Source organism: Scardinius erythrophthalmus, assembly GCF_964197995.2.
Source record: "Scardinius erythrophthalmus genome assembly, chromosome: 20".
Lineage (NCBI taxonomy): Eukaryota > Metazoa > Chordata > Actinopteri > Cypriniformes > Leuciscidae > Scardinius > Scardinius erythrophthalmus.
In genome coordinates this window covers 22378597-22399908 of record NC_138240.1, presented here as the reverse complement: position 1 = coordinate 22399908, position 21312 = coordinate 22378597, and the positions used below count along the sequence as shown (strand labels likewise).

Here is a 21312-nt window from a genome sequence, read left to right as displayed (position 1 = left end):
GCAGCTGTCAGCGTTTAGAAGATGGAGGTCAGCTGCTTTACTATTAGTGTGTGTGTGTGTGTGTGTGTGTGTGTGTGTGTGTGTGTGTGTGTGTGTGTGTGTGTGTGTGTGTGTGTGTGTGTGTGTGTGTGTGTGTGTGTGTGTGTGCGTGGAGACTATTCCATTTTCCTTCCCTTACTGTTTTTCAAATCAGCATTTTTGAGGACATTTCTTCAATTTGTTAAATCTGTCTTCTAGTGACTCCAACCTCTATAATGTGAATACTGACCGGTGGTCTACAAGTACGATATGTCTAAAGAAAGTATCCAGTGCAAATATTTTCCAACAGTGACCAGTGGTGCTTGTTATTTGTGTACATATGAGAGACACATACATGGCTTTGACATTGGCTTTGAGCCCATATGCTATCGTTAAAGGGCAGTTTGTCAGTGCGCACCAGCAGAAGGCAGACGTAAACATGAGGGTCTGTCTAAAGTGCTCTAAAAGATTAACCTCTGCCTGTTTTAGAGCACCAAAGAGTCTAATGACGGCTTGTTACAGACCATAACTTGACCTTCTGGAGAGTATATGTGCCAGTGGTCCCAAAAAGTATTTGGTCACTTAAAGGGATAATTTTGGTATGTTTTAGCTTACCTCAAGGGCATCCAAGATGTAGGTGTCTTTTTTTCCGCAGTAGTTTCAATTTTGATATTTTTAGGTCAAACCGTTCTTGTCTGTCAGTCGTATAATGCAGGTTTATGGTCACCCCCTCAAAGAGCATGCACAGAGTCCAAATTAAAAGAATTACCCATCGTCCAAATTAAACAATTCCCCATCGTAAGTACACATTGATGGCCTAAGACACGAAACGAGCGGTTTGTGTGAGAAAACGAACAGTATTTACATCGTTTTTACCTCTTATAACACAGCCACGTCCAAGTGATCTGAGGGTGCGGGCGCTTCCTGCTGTGTGACGTGTGCGCAGAGGTGTCCCAAGGTGACATCTAGTGTATTGAAAATTGAAAAATTGAAACTACTGCGGAAAAAAAGACACCTACATCTTGGATGCCCTTGAGGTAAACTAAAACATACCAAAATTTAATTTCAAAGTCAACTATCCCTTTAAGACACTCTCAAAATATATGAATGTTGTTGCTTTAAATAATAATAAAATATCAAACCAAGAGAAAAATTTGCACTCTTTAAGCAAAACATTTAACAAAAAAGTCACAATGTGACATGAAGTCACACTTGAGATAGAACGTGACAATCTGATATGTCACAATTTTAACTCACCGTTAAAACACTGTTGAATTTTGTTTCAATTTTGATAATCAAATCAAGGTTATGGCAACAGTGTTTCAACGTGTCTGAATGAATTTCAACATTGATTTATGAGTAGGCTATTTTAGTTATTTTTTTTACATCCACTTGGCATTAAATGTTGTTTTAACTGCTTACCAATGCTGACAACCTGACGTTGTTTCAGTCAGCACTACTATCGTCAAAGATGATTGACAATTAGCATACAGTTTGGATTGGCGGTATGTTTCTGTTCTGGGCAAGAACTCCCCAACCATCCATGCAGCCTAGCATAGATGAGAGCAGGGAGCAGAGCGATAACAGACATAAATGTATTGCAGATATTATTCATGTTCTTAATAACACAAATTTAATGTAACAACATAAATCAAGATAGATGACATTCTGATTTGAAGAGGAATATCAGAAGGTCAAGTCCTGAATGTGGATGACAGGAGGAGCTGGGGATGGAGGAGGGTAATTAGATCCTGAACAATGCAATAAAGCTGCTGATAATACTGAATGGACCTTATATTGGGATGCTGTGATAGGCATCGTATTCCTATTGGTAGACGTGGATCAGCTGAGAGTCAGCTGAGGCTATATCTTGACTGACATGACCTGCCAGAACTTGCTTTATTTCAACCAATTTCAATGCTGAAGGTCGGTCATGTTCCAACTGGGAAGATAGTCACTTTGTGACATAAAGTACCAACTGTAAGAAACAAAGTTGCAATTGTGAGAAATAAAGTTGCATTTGTGAGATATAAAGTTCCAATTACCTTCATTCTGAAGTATGATAAATTCCATCCATTTATACATTTTTAAGTATGACTTAATTTTTTGTGTTACTGTATGTGCGTTTCACCCTTTTTCACATCCCCTTGCTTGGCATGATAATATCCATAACCTTTTAGCCTTTAATGACTGCATGTGTGCTTTAATCATCTATAAATAATGAAGGTAATAATAGAATCAGCTGTTGTGAAAGTAATGCTGAAGAACTCTGCCATCCCTTATGAAAAGAAGTCTACTTAATTGTATTGAATGAACACATGTAATGAACATCTTAAAGGTTTTTTTTTTTTTTTTTTTTTTTTTACTGTACCTGCAGATAATATATTACTGAAATAAAAAGGAAACTTAAAAGTTTAGTTCACCCACAAACAGAAAATGTTATCATTATTTACGAAATCTGAGAGCTTTCTGTTCCTCCATTGACAGTCTACGCAACTACCACTTTTAAGGCCAAGAAAGGTAGTGAAGACATCATAAAAGTAATCCATGTGACTCCAGTGGTTTAACCTCAATTTTATGAAGTGACAAAAGTGCTTTATTTTGCACAAAAAAAAACATAATTTACCACTTTATTTACAAAATATTAATCTTGTAAGCTTGTCTTATTATTTGCAGTTGTGTTTTCAATTAACAGTTCCAATTATTAGCTTTATGTAGTTGCTATGATAGATGTAAACGAAGGGCAAAGCCTTCGCTAGCCTGCTAACTGACATTACATTGATGTAATGTAACATACCACTCTAAAACATCCTGTGGAATCCGTGCTTGCAAAGTCCGTACTTGAAATCCGTTCAGCACGATCCTCTTGTTCGTTAACATTGTCAGGGTCTGAATCAGGCTCGAAATGGTTTGAAATTGATGCCATTGTTAATATTTACATCTGAGTAGAGCTTGCGGTTATGAAGGGGCATTTCCCAAACACTCGGTAGGCGCTGCCAATCACAACACACTTGGCCAGCTAATTAATCACGGCACATTTCGTATTTCGGAAGGAAGGTGCTTCATCGAAAACGACACGTTCAAACTCAGCAGACTGGGAAGAGAGGAGCTGAATCAAGCATGAAAACATATTCTGGTACACCTCAAAAACAAAATCAAGACTTCGTAAAAGGGCGTAATAGGACCCCTTTAAGTCCTTGTTTTAAAATATGCTATATTGTACCCCTTTTTCACGAGGAGTCTTCTGGCCTTCAACTACTAAAAAAGGAAAGAAGGAGAGAGCAAGATGAGGAAGAGAAAGCCTTGTAATTTGCTGAGAAGGAAAATACCAGAGTGGAAGGAAAGTGATTTGTGCCAGTTCTTGATTGGTTCTGGCTGCAGTGCTTGATTAAAGGGGGTGAAGATAAGGAAGTTTAGAATGAACATACACAAGCACACGAGCACATAAACACAGCTACTGGATGTCAATGACTGCTTGGTCTTACAGATTGTTTGTTGTGTTTTACTGACTGCCTGCCGAGCACTAAGAAATCCAGGACACACACACACGTGCAAAAGAGATTTCGTTCCGCCAATAATTCACATGCTAGCACGCGCCTGTTAACAATAAGAGCAGAAGCCATTGTGCTCGACAACAGGATGATGATTGTGCCTCTCACAGGAGCAAAACAGACGGCCAGCTACGACAATGCAGCCAGGAAGCTGTAACATTAAGTGCTCATTTATCATAGGACAGACTAATCATAAATAAGGTCGTAATAAGGCCCTTTAAAATTACTTAAAGGGATAGTTCATACAAAAATGGAAATTCTGGAATTATTTACTCACCCTTATGTCGTGCCAAGCCTGCATGACTTTCTTTCTTCTGTTTTTGTGAAAATACAATGAAAGTCAATGGGGTCCAAAAAAGCAATGAACCAAAAAAGAAGGACAAAAAACGGAGGAGTTTTTTTTTTTTTTAAAGAGGGCCATTAAATGGTGAAAGAACATTCATTTTTGAGTAAACTCCTTTAAATTAAACTTAAATCAATTTAAAAGGGTCATTTGAAAAAAAAAAAAATCCCAGGCTCACAAATACATTTGCTCATTCTTTCAACTGCCATCTTTCTGTCCATTAAGTCCTGATCATTTGCTGCATTTGGAGTGCAAGTTTGTCTGTCTTTAACATTTAGTGTGGTTTACAGCTACAGTAAAATCTCTGGAATAGAAACACAGCTATCTGGTGAAACAGGGTATCCAATGTTTAAAATACACCTGTCACTCAAACTGTGACACCTCTCCCTCTCAGTGGGACGCCACTATGGGGGTCTGCCAAAGCACATACACACAAGCACAGAATTAGTTTAAAGTGGCTGCTCAATAACAGCCACATTTGGGTCACTGTAAACCATATGGCGAAATAGGTTTTGACTGAGTGTAAAAACAATCTTGGCCCGTAACAGAAACAGCCCTTCAGGGGCTCATGAATAGCACACACGTACATATTTAGAAAATGCTCAGTGGGAACAGTCCAAAGTTATGAAGCACCTCTCTCTTCAGGGAAAACTTGTCTGGCAAGTCAGAAATGTAGTCAAGGGAATGTTCTTGTTTTTGTTTGTGTAAGGGCAGTATTTACTCCCAGCGTTCTGATGAATGCATGAGCATATAACTCATATATTTTGAGGTGGTATTTGCATAGTTTACCTATTACACTGAAATAATCTTTAAAGTTTCTTGACATTTTATGATTCACTTCTCACTTTTTACATATTTCATTTGTCAGTGAGTCGTGGGAAGCAAATATGCAGTGTAAATGCACTGACTACTTGTGGACCACCAAAATGCATCTTAATACAAGGTAGATGATCCCTTTTTTATAAAAATACTTACTGTAAAGCCTGTTTCACACAGCGCATTGATCCCGGGAAATTGCCGGAAAATTGCTAGAGTGCCTTCTGTGTGAACGCAAACACGTTCCGGGATTGATGCCGGGATCGATTCCTGGCATGGGGACCTAGTAACATTGCTGGGATCAGTCCTGGAACGCTCCCTGTGTGAACAAAAGCCAGGACCAATGCCGTAAGGGGTGTGTCGTAGTGATAACCACGTGTCTTTATGGGATCTTTACGGGATGTGTGTGAACGCACTCACTGATTCCAGGAAAATCACTGGCAGTGTGAATGAACCAAAATCAAACGATCCCAGGACAAATCCCGGGACATGTTATCTGTGTATTTTCCGGAATCTCTGTGTGAAAGTTGCATTAGTAATGGTATTTGCAATAGTTAAGGTAATTGTTAGCTATTTTGGACCTTTCGGCCTGCAGAGTTAAGCTCCCATAATGAATGTAATATGTTTGAGACAACCAATGTTGGAGCAATAATATCATGGGTGATTTGATTTATTAGGCGCACAAAATTATAAGCATATGACTTCCAAACTTACTGTGACAGGGTGGAAGTACTGTATAGCGTAGATCATTTTTTGAAAGTTTAGCAATGAATTATTTAAATGGAATGATTAAAAATACACAATTCTCCTAAGATTATGTAACTGTTTCCTGAGAATGACACATTTGTGATATATTTTATGACACTCAACATTATGACAAGCAATAACTCTATATAATAACTCTAATTCAACATGATGACTAGTCCTTTGCTTTTGAAAACTGGTCTGAATTAGTTCTCTGTTTCCTCTTGAACTGTGCTCTGCCTTCTTTTCACACAATCCGTCTAGTGGGTAAAACTGGTGTGTGTGTGTGTGTGTGTGTGTGTGTGTGTGTGTGTGTGTGTGTGTGTGTGTGTGTGTGTGTGTGTGTGTGTGTGTGTGTGTGTGTGTGTGTGTTAGGTAAAGCTGTGGAGAAGCTTTTGTTTTCTACAGGATTTGGGTCCAGATGTGTCCAAATTCCTCTCAAGCCCCCAGGAAAGAGGTAACCAGATAGGCGGTAAGCTTTATCCTTATTTTTTAAGTGTGCAATGGTGTGAATGCACATTGTGCATGTGTGTGTGTCCGTGCGTGCGTGTGTGTCTGTGAGAAAGAGAGATTGAGTATTCATGTGTTTAGTCCTTCTCTAATCCTGCTCATTATCCATTCCTGCCTCTCATCACCTTTATCTTCTACCTCTGTTTTTCCTCCTCTCCTTGTTTTTCCTTCCCATGTTTTCCCGCCCGTTTCCTCCCTCTCTCCCTCCTTTCCACCATCACCACCTCTCCCTGATCCACAGCCCAAGGGCTCCACATAAATGCTAGTTATACAAATAATGATTAAAGAAGGCACTTCCTGTTAATTCAGAGATGTGTTGCGTAGCTTCCTCCGAAGAGCAAAATCAGCAGCATCAGCTTGTCTTTTGTTTCTCAAGCCTTTTAACTCGCATGGCCTGTTTGGGGGTCTGAGAGACCCCAAGGCTATTCTAATAGAAATTATACTTAACATAACTATCAGGTTAATACTTATGATATTACATGCACCCAATGATCATGTGTGAGAACATGCACATAATGAGTTCGCTTGGATCAAAACTCATTGTATTGAGAAAGAAATCATTTATTTTTACCCCCTTGCATTTCTGTTTATAGAGTAAATACCTAATTTGACCACTTAGAATTTACAGGGTTTTTTTCCCATTTTTTTATTCGCTTTGGTTCTATTTTCACAAGTAAGGTATACATTTTCAAAACTCATAGAAATATGATCACAACAGATCATCAAAAGTGCACTTTTCCCAAACTTTTCAGCATGCTTTCAATTGTGTTAGTACAGCAATCTTTTTCACAACACAAAATAAGTGTTTAATCTATATAAATGTTAAATTCACAGTAACTGCCTTTAATAGTGCTATCAAACTTTTGATTTGCGTCTCTTTTGTCTATTGTGCATTTGTCTATTATTTAATCCAGCTGATCTTAATGGTTAATCATTTAATCATTTGGTACATCTATAGATTTCTATAGATACAGATTCTATATAGTTTCTACTTTGTTTGCACTTTTTTGAGAAACAATACAATACAGATTGGGTTACACTTTATTTTAAGGTGTCGTTGTTACACTGTAATTATACAGTTAAGTACTGAGTAATATTAATTAACTACATGTACTTACTATAGGGTTAGGATTAGGGCTTGGTTTGGTTTAGGGTTAGTTGCATGTAATTATGCATAATTTATAGTTATTACTATAGTAACTACATGTAACGTGTAACAATGACACTGTAAAATAAAGAGTTATCACAGATTGTGTGCGCGCATGTGTGTGTGTGTGTGTGGTGGGATACATGTGGGCGTTTGTGAATTTAACCTTGCAGTGCACATTTAAACAAGAGCCAAAGGCAACACTATGGCCTATTAAACCCTTAAAAGACCTATATTTGAGCCTATATTATCTAAAAAACCTTCTATAAAAAAACTGTTATTTATGTGGAAGCAGACCTCACACAAGACACACACAGCATCTTCCATTATCCTGAGCCCAGAGCTCTTCCTGCTTTGCTTGCTGCTTTATCCATTCAGGGGCCGAAGGGCACGGGAGAGAGGCAGGGTCAGAGGTCACTAAACCCTCAGTGGAAGCAGGGAAACACCTTGCGAACCCTGTTTGTTCCTGATTCAGATTTTAAGAGGGTGAGGAAGAGAGAGTCCATGTTTATGAGAATGGTATATAGATTATTTGGTTAAAAATAATATAAGGCAGAAAGATTTTCCCAGATGGCAATTTTGTTGCTTCTTCATAACTTGAGAATTTAGTTACTGGTTATGCTTAATTTAAGTATCAAGTTTATTTCACATTTTTCATATTCTCTTTACTTAAATTATCTTGTATTTTTCGTGGGTGTATCTGGGTAAGAAATTAATTGGGGCTTAGGGCAAAATTCCACCAAAATTAATCTTAAAAAATGCTCCCAAAATTCAAGATATATATACACACAATACACACTCACCGGCCACTTTATTAGGTACACCTTGCTCATACTAGGTTGGACCCCCTTTTGCCTTCAGAACTGCTTTAACTCAACTCAAACTTTATTTCTAAAGCACTTTCAACACTACAATGTGGAATCAAAATGCTGTACAGAAAGAATACATAAAATAATAAAAACAAACATAGATACAATAAAACATTTTCAAACGTTTTTTAGTGCACTCTGAAATACACTAAGTGTAGGAGATGATTTTACAGACAAAGTTTGTTCCATTATTTTCCAGTTATCTCTGTAAAGCTCCTTTGAAACAATCTGTATTGTAAAAAGCGCTATATAAATAAAGATGACCTGACTTGACTTGACACAGGAAAGTCATTCCAAAGCCTTGGAGCTACAACAGAAAAGGTCACCTTTGCAGATTCAAGATCAGATTTGAGCTCAGAGTCTAAAATGACCCCAAGTTTTTTCACACTTGAAAGATTTTTCCCTGAAAGCAACCCCAGGCAGTCCCTTCTTACCAAATAAAATAAACTCAGTCTTATCCTCGTTTATTTGGAGAATATTGTTAGCCAACCAACACTTAACCTCAGCCAAACATTCATGCAGAGACTGAATGGAAAATGTATACCCAAGTCATCGGCATACAAATGATAATAAATACCATATTTTTCAAAGATCAATCCTAAAGGGAGCATATAAAGGGAGAAAAAAAGTGGTCCCAAAATTGAGCCATGAGGAACCCCACACATGAGAGGTCCTATGTGGCATAGATTCAACAAGGCGCTGGAAACATTCCTCAGAGATTTTGGTCCATATAGACATGATAGCATCACACAGTTTCTGCAGATCCTTAATGCGAATCTCCCGTTCCAGCACATCCCAAAGGTGCACTACTGGATTGAGATCTGGTGTTTTAGTGTAGAGAACTCATTGTAATGTTGAAGAAAACAGTCTGAGGTGATTTGATCTTTGTGACATGGTGTGTTATCCTGCTGGAAGTAGCCATCAGAAGATGATACACTGTGGTTATAAAGGGATGGACATGGTCAGCAACAATACTCAGGTAGGCTGTGGCGTTTAAATGATGCTCAATTGGTACTAAGGGGCCCAAAGAAATCCCCTACACACTTACAGAACTCGTTGACATAAAGCAGGATGGATCCATGCTTTCATGTTGTTTACACCAAATTTTGACCCTGCCATCGGAATGTCGCAGCAGGACTCACCAGACTTCTTCTGGATCAGACTTCATCAGACTTCTGTTGTCCAGTTTTGGTGAGCCCATGCAAATTGTAGCCCTACTTGATCTTAGCTGATAGGAGTGGCACCCGGTGTGTTCCCATCTGCTTCAAGGTTCGATGTGTTGTGTGTTACAATGACCCCGGAAATCAGTTTAAGAGGGAACATTTCCCTGAATGGAAAAGTTCATTTTTTTCACTGATGTGTATTGAGTTTATTTGTAGTGGTATACGTGTGCTTTTCAGCCTCTCAAGTGTAATGTTTTTATGTATAATGGTGTGATTACAATTACCACCATGCACTGTACTGTACAGTACCATTTACAATAGAAACAGGAGTCAGCCATCATTGATTCCCTGATGCAATGGCTTCCTCCATAACAATGGTCTTATCTGATCCAGTTCTCCACATTCACACAGGTGTGCCTATGTGCGGCCATTTGAGGTCAATCCTGCTAGCTGTCTATGTGTGTGTGTGTTCATGCACCAGCATGTGTGTCCATTGAAGATAAGCTATTTATGAGCCACCTAATTTATGGAGGATTCTCAGGAAATAATACCATTTGTGTCTTATGTATGTCCCTGTTACATACTACTGATATATTTAGCAGGATACTGAACTCAGTGACTTTATTTGAACTCTTTTTGGTGAGTAATAATGAAAAATATAACATTTTAGGTGTTTTCTTTTTATTAAGTGAAATATCAGTCAATATGCATGTCCCCATTTACCTGTGTCTATCAGTACATAAGCACAAGCTTTGACTGTAAATGCAATAACATTTGCTAGTTCATGCTGCTATTTTGCAGTGACCTTCGTCCCCATAACATGTAACCCTGAAACATCTTGAATGTAACAGTGTTGGCATAAGACATTAGCCTGACTACGTCAGACTTCGTACTTCCGCTCAATTTCAGTTCGCTTCTGTGCTTATGGTGCTTTCTATTATTGTCAACGAACCGACTCGGACCTCGGATATGACGTCACTTCCACACTTCAAGCGTTCTGGTATGTTTTGTGCGTCCGAGTCGGAGAAAAACATTGACGCCACCCGGAAAGCTGTTGCTATGGTAGCACTGGCCGAGTACCAGGCGCTCCAAAATAAGTATGTGCTTATAGTTTACCTTCTGTTAGCAACGCTAGCCACGTTAGTAACACCCGTTTGAATCAAGGCTTCATTCAATATTGCACTCACAATAAGACCGATTCCCATACCCACAGGCAGTGATACGGACGCAGTAAGGTATTGCAGTAATACGACGAGTAATTAAAATTTAAACAACGTCATTTAAACAACCAAAGCGGTACAAAAACAATGAAAACAAGTAACACAGGGCGCAGCCATCTTGGATTCCATATCGGAATTCTTGCTCGGTGTCCTCACGGTTGTCCGAACTTCCGAGCGGCAAAATCCGAGAAAAGGGGGCGTGTTGGTGCATGTTGCTAGGCAACGTCTGTCTTCCTAGTCAGAACTCCGACACGGATAAATAATAGAACGCAGCATCAGTCTGAGATAGCGATCGTTTTCCCCGTTTTCCTCCTGCCTCAAAACAGCCGACCAATCAACGAACAGAGGGCGGGCTGAGAGCCGTGACGTAGACGCTGATTGTACCATGGATGCGTAGATTTACTTCACATAATCTGCAAAAGTCATTCACAGCCATGTTCACTCCGGTATTTCGCTCGATGGTTTTGTTTTCGCATCATACATGTGTTTACAGTGGAAGTTAGATGTGGCTGAGCATGCGCATAACACACGCCATAACCAAACGTTATGTGATTGGCTTACGGGTAACCAATGATTTTAAACTTCAGACAAGCACACCCCCCGCAAGAAAGAAACGCTTTTCAATTATGCCATGCCAGACTCTGTCTACGAAGCAAAGCGAAGTAGCAGAGTTTGGTATTACCAGGCTAATAAGACATACTTTGAAAGATAAATGTCATTATTTATTCTTTTTCTATAATGTTTAAATTATTTACATTTACTCCATTACTGTTACTTTTCGAGGCTGTAACCACATATTTAGAACTGGTATAAGAGTTAAAGGATTGGCCATTGAAAAACCTGTATTTGGTAATATTTGGGCATGAAAAGGAAGAACAAACTCAGGAAATGTCAAAAGCCACACTCGAACTCACATCACCCACATGAGCAGCATGGCCAATGCTTCAGATCATATTATTCTTAAAAAAAATGCATCGCTTAACTTCAGAAGGCCTTTATTATATGGATATATGGATTCATTTTATGATGGATTGATGTGCTTTTTTTGGGCTTCAAAATCTCAGTTATTATTCACTCGCATTATAAAGCTTGGAAGTGCCAGGACATTTTTTAAATATAACTCTGATTGTGCTCGGCTGAAAGAAGAAAGTCATATGTGAGTAAATGATGGTCAATTTTGGATAAACTAACTCTTCAACCCCAGTAAATGGCTTTGGGAACATTGATTTTTCTGTAGTTAGAACACTCAAGTTAAGTGAAACCTGTATTTTTAACCTGTATGGGAAATTTTAACCTTGTGTTCTCTGAACATTCTAAAACAAGTAGTAACATTTACGTAAGAAAATTCCAACTAAAATAGTTTTTAACGTTTGAGAACATTATTAAAGACCAGATAACATTCTATTAATGTTACCGGGAGAACGTTTTTCACCTCGCCAGAACATTAACCAAAGCATGTGGCATTTTCATTATCGCCTCTAGGTTTAAGGCCAAGAAACCACGAAAAAGAAACACCATTTTAAAACTCCCTTGGCTATGTCCAGGTGAGTATGTGTGTTATCAGACTCATCAGTGAGGGCAGTCTCGGGGTAAAGAGTCAAAGAGTCGGGCGGCTGCCCGCAGGCGCCATATTTCAAACATGCCTTCAATAATGAGTTGGGCTGGACCGACCCTGAGCTACAGACTGGCAACCTCACTTAAGAGGAGGTGAAAAAACACATTCATTGACAGAACAACTTGTCGGTATCCTCTACTATGTGATTACTGAGTACACAAGGGGGAGAGCGAGTGGGTGAGCAGACACATGTTTTTAGGGATTTCAAAGACTCACAGGACTCTCAACATCAAATCAGAAGAGAATGCTAACCTGCTAAGCTAAAAGGCAAACAAACCATCATGATTGCCTTTTAAATCTCAATGAATTACCTCGCAGGCCTAAATCAACAGAAAGATGGTGATCTAAGTGTGTGTGTGTAAGACCAGAAGTGGGGTGTTGAGTGGCACATGGGTGTGATATCGTCTGAGGAGGTTTCTTGGTGTTTAGCATACCCATATGAACACTTGGGACGTTTCTTTTACAACAGAGAGATCCAAACAACCAATACACAACATACAAGGGAATATTCTCCACTTCAGTTTAAGCGGACAGCCTCTTGAAACTCACCATCCTTTTTTATTGTCTGAAGTGCCTCTGGTGACACACAAAAGCACAGAAACACACACACCTTGCGTGATTTGTGGGGTTTGAAGTTCCACAAATCAAGCCGTGAGATCAAATCTGACGTGTTAGGTGCCTGACAGCTGTATACTTCAAACAATACCCAAATTACAGCTAACACCCCTCCTGTAGCTTCACCTCTGCTGGCTTCAGCCATGCCAAAACGCTTGGTCTGTGTGTGAATGTAAGCGTGTATGCATTTAGATGTGTGTGTGTAAATGAAACATCACAACTCATAAAATGGAGGACCACTCTAATCTGCTATTTAGCAGCGGTCCGGTCAGCTGTACAAGGGCAAAAAACAACACAGCTGCTATGGGGTCTCACACACATACACACACACACACTCACTCACAGGCAAAGTTGCTATTTCTTGTGTGGTCTTACTCTTCACAGCTGATAGAAAAATAAAATCTCACAACAATTGTAACTATTGGAAACCTTACATTTACTTTAATTGCATTTTTACAGGAAAAATATGTCTCTAAAAGACATGAACTTTTTTTCTTTGTGCCTTTAAATTGTGTTATACCTGCATGTTGATGATTTGTTGATTCACTTATGATTTGATGATTTATGATGATTCTCTTAAGGATGCTGATTGTTATGTTTTGCTACATTTCAGGATTTGGCTGGCTAGTCAAACAAAAAAAATAAACCTCAAACTCTGTTCTTTCTATTCATCATGGAATCTTGAAAAAAAGTATTCCCATCTAATAAATGCAGCCTTGGTAAGCATATGAGATTTCTTTCAAAAACCTTACAATTTTATCAACCCCAAACAGTAGTGTGTATACATATTTATATATCCAGGGGTTTACGGATTAAAAAATAAAAATCACATAGGCCTACTCAATAACGCAATACTCTCAGCTCACATTTTTCATTACTGTTTACTTTGGTAAAATAGTTCTAGTGTATGGCAGTGTGTATGCTCATATGCTCATGCACTTTTATATCAAACTCAACCTCTGAATTTACATTTGACCTCTAACCCCCCATTTACCCCCTCCTGTCCGCTTGGCTTCACTAAGACATGAACGAGTACGGTATTATCAGTGTGATAAAATGTCCATGAGTAAATCATGCTCAAACAAAGCTTTCACTAAAAAAAATTGATTTGTTACAACAAAGGGCTTTTTGGTGAAGATCTCAATTTCATCTGCCTAATCTGGCAATTAGAGGTGTGTGTTGAGTGTTTGAAAGTCGTCTGGCTAATCTGACCATCTGCTTCTTATCAGCGTTTCTTTTATTTTTAAAATGTGTGGATTTATTTATTTATCTAAAGGATCTATTAGAGCAGCAGGCAGCCACATCTCTCTCCGCAGTCAATCAGATAGCAGCCTACCAACCTGTGTGTGTGTGTGTGTGTGTGTGTGTGTGTGTGTGTGTGGGTGGGGTGGGGGGTGGGGGGGGGCAAATATGTTAGATAGGGGTTGGTTTAGGCTACAGAAAATATCATTAACCTGATATAAATTCAATGGAAGTCTATGCAATGAAACGTGTGTGTTGTCTATATAGAAATCCACTAGAGGGCGCCGTCTCATTTGAGGGCCTACCAGCTTGATTTAAGCAGGAAACTGTCTGTTGTTTTTGCCAGGCTGTCTGCTGTGTGTGTGTGGAGTGTTTTAGTTTCTCAGAGGTCCAACAAAAACAACATGCAGAGGAAGGGGTGAGGGGCAGACTGCATGGGGCAGGGCAAAGGATTATGGGGGCACAGAGAGCAACCCAGTCGCCTTTTTGCACAGCAGGAGCTCCTCACTGACTTTATGCAAACTTTGAAATTCTACAATAATTTATGACTACAAGTATTGTAATACTACAAATATTTCAATAAATATGAACGGCATGAGTAATAATGCCAAAATATGAACCATGAACTTGCGTACTGCTTGCTTTCAAAGTATAAGGTAGTGAATGAATCAACTAACAGGTGTTTTGAGGGGTAAAGACCCATCAGGGATCTAATCTACTTAGCCTATGATGACTTTCAGTATGCACTTTAAAAAATAAAGGTTGCAAAAGGGGGTTTTGATATAGAAGAACCATTTTGGGTTCCCTAAAAGAAAACAGTTTTTTAATGTGAAGAACATTTGAACAAACTAAGCCAATAAAGAGTAGCTTTTTTATGATTGGTCAATCTGTTTGATATGTGCTATTTTGTTTTCAAATAACCAAGTCCACCTTAAAATGTCCGGTGAGTATGTCATTCAAAATGAGTTCTGAATCTAAATCTTGAGATGCTTATAAACTGAAAAAAAGAAGATCATACCACAGATTCAGTGTGCTGTATCTAGAATGTTCTGATGACAACATCTGATGCCACAAGTGGACATGTGCAGACAGTATCCTCAGAATAAATGGCAAACATCCTTTTATTCAAATGTATGCCATAAGTGCCACTATTCACACATTTTATATCTAATCTGATGCATTTAAACACATTTGCCAGAGATGCATTACATGCCTCTGTTTTCTTTACATTAGTTCTCAGTGTAAGTCACACATTTACTTCACACCGTCATTGAAGTGTTATATAAGCTATTCTTTTCCCCCCTTTAAAAATAGTTGCAATCCTGTAGCACTTGAGTATAAGATACTGGCCGCTCGTGAAGTGATTGAGAAGATCCGCATGATGATTTCATCAGAGTTGTGGAGAGTGACACTCTGATAGGTTTTGATTGATGGATCACACACTGATCCTGCTTAATGTGATTGCACATTAATTTAAGGAGTGTAATGTGTGAAACAAGTTTTGTGTAAATAGTGGGGCAGATCGACCAATTTAACAGAGAGATCATGAGAACTTCTTGAAGGATAATAATCCGTAAATACCTCAGGTGTATAAGGAAAAATAAGTTAGGTGTAGCCTATAGTTTTCCTGTTTGTTTTGAATGTGAATTGCTCTCTGTTCAGCCTAAGCTATTTCGCTTTAACTGCCCTTTTTCAGGTGCTACAAATTGGGTGTAACGCGTGAACAGCGCGTCCTTGAGAAACTCGTTAATGTCAAATGCGTCGTTTCCTTTTGTTTTTTGTTTATTTTGCGAGTTTGTGTCTGCTATTATCATGCAAATAAATGCAAGAAATTGCGAATTAAATTCACACATATCCAAATCCTTTGCTGACATGTAATCTAATCACTGTATTATAAAACGTTCTGAGTGTCTTTAAGACACCCAGAACGCACAGCGAACAATGTATTTTTCATAAGAATCGCTGAAATTAATTGAATTTGATCTCCGAAAGAAAGGTAGCCTACGTTTTTTAGGTAGGCTACAGTAGCCTATATATCAGAATAGCACCACGTAAATAAATAAATAAATAAATAAATAAATAAATAAATAGTTAGATGATGTCATAATAGGCTATTTATAAAGGAACGTATCGGGTCTGTATTTCCGTTTAAGCGTTTGAATAATGTGTCTGCAGGTAAATCTCTTGTTCCTATTAAAGAGGCTCCAGTGATGTGTTGTAGTGGAAGTCGAGTGTTTGAAGTGACTGCATGTCACCTTCATGTAATGTTTGAGTGAGAGGAAATCACAGAGCAATGCTTATTTTACATTATCATTTGGTCGCAGGCGCTGGTTTCACTGGGAACCTGTCTGAAACCTGTTTAGGCTTGCTATGTTTAGGCTGGTTACGTTTAATTGTAGTGCCGTCAGATCGATCGTGTAAACTGTAGACAGTAGCATAAATAATTAAAACTAGACTTACAATGTAAACTGAATGATAAAAATAAAAAAATAAAAACTACACTATCAAAACTACATGCCAATGTCGTCCAATTAGGCTATTTTTACAAGCAATTACTCTAAACGGAGGCTTTAACAAAAAGCTCATGAGAACTTCTTCAAGGATAACATTTCAGATGAAGAAAAAAAAAAGGTGTAGCCTAGCTTATAGTTTTCCTGTTCGTTTTGAATGCGAAATTATATATAAAATACCAACACACTGCCAATGTCGTTCAATTATTTTTACACGCAATTTGAGTCCTTTATCAAAACATGGGATGCTTTAACTGTAACAATCTTTCCATTTATATAGAATCATTGTTTCCATCCATTTAACTTGTCTCAATCATTTCTGTCACGCTCGATTAAATGAGTCCTCTCTCATTCTTAGTAATTAAATTCAAAAGTGTCGGACAAATGTTATGCATAAGTTTTTGCTATAGCACATAAAACTTTCAGGAAGCAATTTAACTAAGCTCATAGTTGAAGGAACAATAGGCTACCAAAAAGATAATGTAGGCCTAATTCATTTAGGCTATTATTTATTAGGCCAGGATGTTTAAGTATGACATGAATGAAGAAATGTTAGTGTGTGGAAAAGTTAACAACATCCATTGAAATTCTGCGACTGTGACTCTTTTTTATTTAAAAAGTGCCGTAAATGAGACGTGACGCAAAAATATTTTTGTCAGACAATTTAAGCTAAATCTAACTTGAAAGACGAGCAAGCCATTACTTTTTCATTAAGAAGAAAAACAACGAGTTAAGCTCACTTTGTTGACACACACTCGCTCCTGCCGACTGCGTGGCCCGGGGGGTACCGTGGTGGGTGGGAGTGTGTGTGTGTGTGTGTGTGTGTGTGTGTGTGTGTGTGTGTGTGTGTGTGTGTGTGTGTGTGTGTGTGTGTGTGTGTGTGTGTGTGTGTGTGTGTGTGTGTGTGGAGATAAGGGGTCCGATATACGGGTTCAGAGGGAGGGGTGAGAAGTCTGGAGTTTAAAAAGACAGGGCGCTTCTCTCCCTCACACAGACGCGCTTCAGCTTCCAGTGAGGGAAACTTACCCCAGACTCTCGTTTCAGACATAAGAATCCAAACATTCCCACTGAACTCTCAGAGATTCGGATAAAACTGCACAAAAAAAGAATAAGAAAAATCCTGAAGGACTCAAAGCTGCACCAAATGGAGCCAACGCCGGAATACGCCGACACGTATGACTATTATGACTATAACGAGACTGGATGCGACTTCTCGGAGTGGGAGCCGTCATATTCTCTCATCCCCGTGCTGTACATGCTCATTTTTATCCTCGGTCTCTCCGGGAATGGCGTGGTTATCTTCACTGTCTGGCGCGCGAAATCCAAACGTCGCGCGGCAGATGTTTACATCGGCAACCTGGCGCTCGCGGACCTGACGTTCGTCATCACGTTGCCGCTGTGGGCCGTGTACACCGCGATGGGTTACCACTGGCCGTTTGGCGTGGCTCTCTGCAAGATCAGCAGTTACGTGGTGCTGGTCAACATGTATGCAAGTGTCTTCTGTCTGACCTGCCTGAGCTTTGACCGCTACCTTGCAATAGTCCATTCTCTGTCCAGCGGCCGGCTCCGATCCCGTGGCACCATGCTGGCTTCACTGGGTGCCATCTGGTTCCTCTCGTGCCTGCTGGCCGTTCCAACTCTCCTGTTCCGCACTACAGTGGACGATGCCGGGAACAACCGCACCACCTGTGCAATGGACTTCAGCCTGGTCGCTCACAATCAGGATCACGAATCCCTTTGGATTGCGGGTCTGAGCCTTTCCTCCTCCGCTCTTGGATTTCTTCTGCCTTTCTTGGCCATGACCGTCTGCTACTGCTTCATCGGCTGCACGGTCACCCGCCATTTCAGCCACCTGCGCAAGGAAGACCAGAAGAAGCGGCGTCTCCTCAAAATCATCACCACCTTGGTTGTGGTCTTCGCATTCTGCTGGACGCCTTTCCATGTGCTGAAAAGCATGGATGCCCTGTCCTACCTGGACCTGGCACCCACCTCGTGTGGCTTCCTCCACTTCTTGCTTCTGGCTCATCCGTACGCCACGTGCCTGGCATACGTCAACAGCTGCCTCAACCCGTTCCTCTACGCGTTCTTTGACCTGCGGTTCCGCTCGCAGTGCCTGTGTCTGCTGAACCTGAAGAAGGCCATGCATGGGCACATGAGCTCCATGTCCTCGACCCTCAGCGCCCAGACTCAAAAGTCGGAGGTGCAGTCGCTGGCCACCAAAGTGTGAAGGACTTCAATGAGAAGAACAGAAAACATGAAGTTGAGGAGAAAACACTGGGTTGAAGGGGTTCAAAAAAAAGTGGAGATCTGCTGACGGCTGGTCCGTTCTGACTGGTGGTGAACTGATGGACTTTGGAGAACATATTACGTTATGTTTGTAAATAACACTCATAGTTTGGTGTACTCTACTGTATTCATGGATGAAGTGCTGGAATGCATGGGTGAATTTATGTTCGCTGACACATTTTCGTCAGCTTTGACACTCAAAAACACAGAACTATCCAGGCAAACAGGAGGTCAGATTTGTCAAAAACATTCAAACAATGCTGACCACAGTGATTCTGCTCTGAGGATGAACTAGTGTTGTTGTAAGAGTGTGTGATTGTGTTGAAGCCTGTATACACTGGTGTAGAGATGCAAATTGTACAGTATTTTCATACTCTTTTCCTTTCTGCTAATTTGCTATGTTCAGAAATGTGTTCAGTATCTGTAGCACTTGTTAAGAGGAGATATAAAAATTATAATTTTTGTTACTCCCTGATCTGAATGTGTGTGTGTGTGTGTGTGTGTGTGTTTTTTTTGATGAGCGTATCAGTGTGTGTGAGTGTGTTCCAGTGCAAAGGTGATGCTGCTTGATTAGATAGTTTAAAGCGCAGACAGAGAGTCAGGTTTTGGGGTTGGGGGGGGGGGTTTGGGGGGAGGGGGGTGGAGACAGACAGACAGATGGCTGGTGACAAATGTCTCTGGGAAAAAAGGAAGACAAGTGGAGGAAGGGAACAAATTTGTGGGGTGTAAATTGATATATATTCATGAAATAATGTTATATTTTTGAAACTTCTGTAACTAACTACTGCAACTGTATTAAATATGTTCCTTGAATACAATACCGTCTTAGCGTCATTAAACATGATTATGGGTATGTATTGGTGTACACAATACAATTCAAAGGGAGTTCACATTGATAGTCCATACATCCTTTTTCCAAACGGCTTCCACTTAATTGTATTGAATGTGCACTTGTAGTGAACTTTAAATCTTGTATATTTTTAAAAATCTGTACTTAATGCAATAAAAGGCCACTTAAGTGCACTTAAAGAGAGTACACTTTCATGACTGTGTTTCTTAACACACTTAAGTGCACTTTGTAATAAAGTCAAATGAAACGTTTTACTTTAAAGTACATTTCAAATCAGTGTTTTAATATTTTGTTGTGGTTTAAAGAAAAAAAAACTGCACCAATGTAATAACTGTTACATTATTATTGTAATAAAATGTTTATAATTTAATGATTTTCTCAAAACATAATAAAATCTTGAGCTCATAATGTAACAACAATTTTTACATTATGACAATATAATATATTGTCATATTGTCATAATTGTAATAGCTTTTAAAGCATACAAAATATTAGTATTCCCTTAAAGTACATTTTTAAAAATCTAAATCCAGTCTTAAACTACCTGTGAAATACAACAGATTTAAATAGTCATGCAATTGTAATAATACTAATTATTATTACTATTATTATTAATTTATTTTTGTCAAACATAAAGCATTAGTATTCCTTTACAGTACATTTACATGTACATCTTACAATACATCTTAACCTGCCTGCAAAATCCACAGATAACTACTTTTATTATTATTATTATTATTATTCATTTCTACTTATGTGTCAAAGAAGCATTCTTAAGATCAATTAATTGCATTTAATATAAAGTAAAATACATTTTTATTTAATTGTGAATAGCATGCAGTTAAGTGTCCGGAGACATTACATTCAGATCGCACTTCAGTATATTATTTCTGAACTAGTACGCTTTTTAGTATGCTAAAATGTACTTCTTTTTCGCAAGGGCCTGTAAAATCTAAAGTTATCCTTGTGTGTTTGCATGCTTCAAAACAACAAACATGTGCATAAAAATCTTCCAGGTTCTGCAGATAGACTGAAACTTTTCTTATGTCTGGTGAAGATACATAGAATTTCAATATTGAAAAACCTCTCAAACATCTGATTTCCCAGTAAAGACCAGTCTTACAGGCCTGGAACACAAAAACACACACACACACACACACACACACACACACACACACACACACACACACACACACACACACACACACACACACATGCAAACACACACACACAACGTGTGGTATAATGATGGTGACTAATTAACAGTGACATTGTGAGGCCACTATGATTTCTAAAGAATGAAACCGTATGGATACATATCTGAAGCTAGCTATTATGGGGCAAGTGAAAAAATATTTCTGAAAAGATGACCGTTAAAGAAGGGGGAAAGGGACGCTACACACAAAGACACACACACACACACACACATAGAGGGACATTAACCAATAACAACAGAACCAACATGACCAATTGGATCCAGGCACTTTCAAATCAAAGAGAGTGGAGAAACAAGTGAATGGACAGAGTAACAGAAAATAAAGAACTTGAGCACGCGCCGAAGCTCCTCGTAACATACAGAGTTCCAATGATAAATATCGCCAGATTGTTTTTGGCAGACTGTCTGATATACACACTGTCTGGAAGAGAGATATGATGAGATAATCTCATTAGCTGGATAAACCAGACCAATGATGTCATCTCAAAAAAACATAACAAACCTTAAAAGCCCAGTGCATTTTGTCCACAACGCACTAAATGTTAAGCAGCTATTTCACATATATTCTTTTCTGTGACAGTTTACTGTAATCGCAAT

General features: G+C 39.1%; 2 protein-coding genes across 2 annotated transcripts in view; both read left to right on the top strand.

Annotated features, from left to right (window-relative positions):
• Positions 1 to 5868: 5868 nt before the first annotated feature.
• kdm2ba (lysine (K)-specific demethylase 2Ba) overlaps positions 5869 to 21312 on the top strand; it is a 58556-nt gene continuing 43112 nt past the window's right edge. The window contains exon 1 of the mRNA XM_081349205.1: positions 5869 to 5929. The gene's annotated coding sequence lies outside the window, so the exon portion shown is untranslated. The remainder of the gene's footprint in view (positions 5930 to 21312) is intronic.
• aplnra (apelin receptor a) lies at positions 17391 to 19230 on the top strand. The gene has a single exon (XM_081348615.1). The coding sequence runs from the start codon at positions 17508 to 17510 to the stop codon at positions 18588 to 18590; it is 1083 nt and encodes a 360-aa protein (XP_081204741.1). The 5' UTR covers positions 17391 to 17507; the 3' UTR covers positions 18591 to 19230.